The sequence below is a fragment of the Cynocephalus volans genome, chromosome 1, assembly GCF_027409185.1.
Source record: "Cynocephalus volans isolate mCynVol1 chromosome 1, mCynVol1.pri, whole genome shotgun sequence".
NCBI classification, from domain to species: domain Eukaryota; kingdom Metazoa; phylum Chordata; class Mammalia; order Dermoptera; family Cynocephalidae; genus Cynocephalus; species Cynocephalus volans.
The window spans coordinates 178,075,138-178,075,836 of record NC_084460.1 but is presented as its reverse complement, the minus strand read 5'-3'; the positions used below and the strand labels follow the sequence as shown (position 1 = coordinate 178,075,836).

At 53.5% G+C, this 699-nt stretch overlaps 1 protein-coding gene across 1 annotated transcript; it reads left to right on the top strand.

The window, feature by feature from the left end:
- The first annotated feature begins 276 nt into the window (after positions 1-276).
- On the top strand, positions 277-699 carry LOC134372220 (keratin-associated protein 21-1-like). Its single transcript, XM_063089562.1, has one exon. It carries the CDS (start codon positions 277-279, stop codon positions 697-699), a length of 423 nt encoding a protein of 140 aa, XP_062945632.1.

Here is a 699-nt window from a genome sequence, read left to right as displayed (position 1 = left end):
TTGTGTCAGCTTGGGTCCATCGAAAATGGATCCTTTTCTTTCAAGGCTTGAGAAAATTCCTGGGGAAGCAGGAAATCAATTATAAATCCCTAACAAAATGATTGCCCACAGAATGAGCTCATTTTAGGCAAATGGTTGTTAAATGAGAGAACAAAGCCCACGTGAGGGTTGACCTATTCATCCCAGTAAGTATATAAAGGTCCTGGAAGAGAGGACGACACTCACACTTCAGCAATATCCTCCTACCTCTTGACTGAAACCTCACCTCCTGACACGATGTGTGGCAACTACGGTGGAAACTCCTGTGGGGGCTGTGGCTCCGGCTGTGGCTGCGGTTGCGGATACGGCTCTGGCTGCGGATGCGGCTCTTGCGGTGGCTGTGGCTCTGACTGTGGATATGGCTCTGGCTGCGGCTCTGGCTGTGGATACGGCTCTGGCTGTGGATGTGGCCCCGGCTGTGGATACGGCTCTTGCGGTGGCTGTGGCTCTGGCTGTGGATACGGCTCTTGCGGTGGCTGTGGCTCTGGCTGTGGCTGTGGCTCTGGCTGTGGCTCCAACTGTGGATACGGCTCTGGCTGTGGATACGGCTCTAAATATGGACTAGGCTGTGGATATGGCTCCCGCTATGGCTGTGGATATGGCTCTGGCTCCTGTGGCTACCGGCCACTTTGCTACAGAAAATACTATACCTCTTGCTGA

Coding starts and splice junctions, on each gene's coding strand:
- LOC134372220 (XM_063089562.1), top strand. CDS start 277: ATGTGTGGCAACTACGGTGGAAACTCCTGTGGGGGCTGTGGCTCCGGC.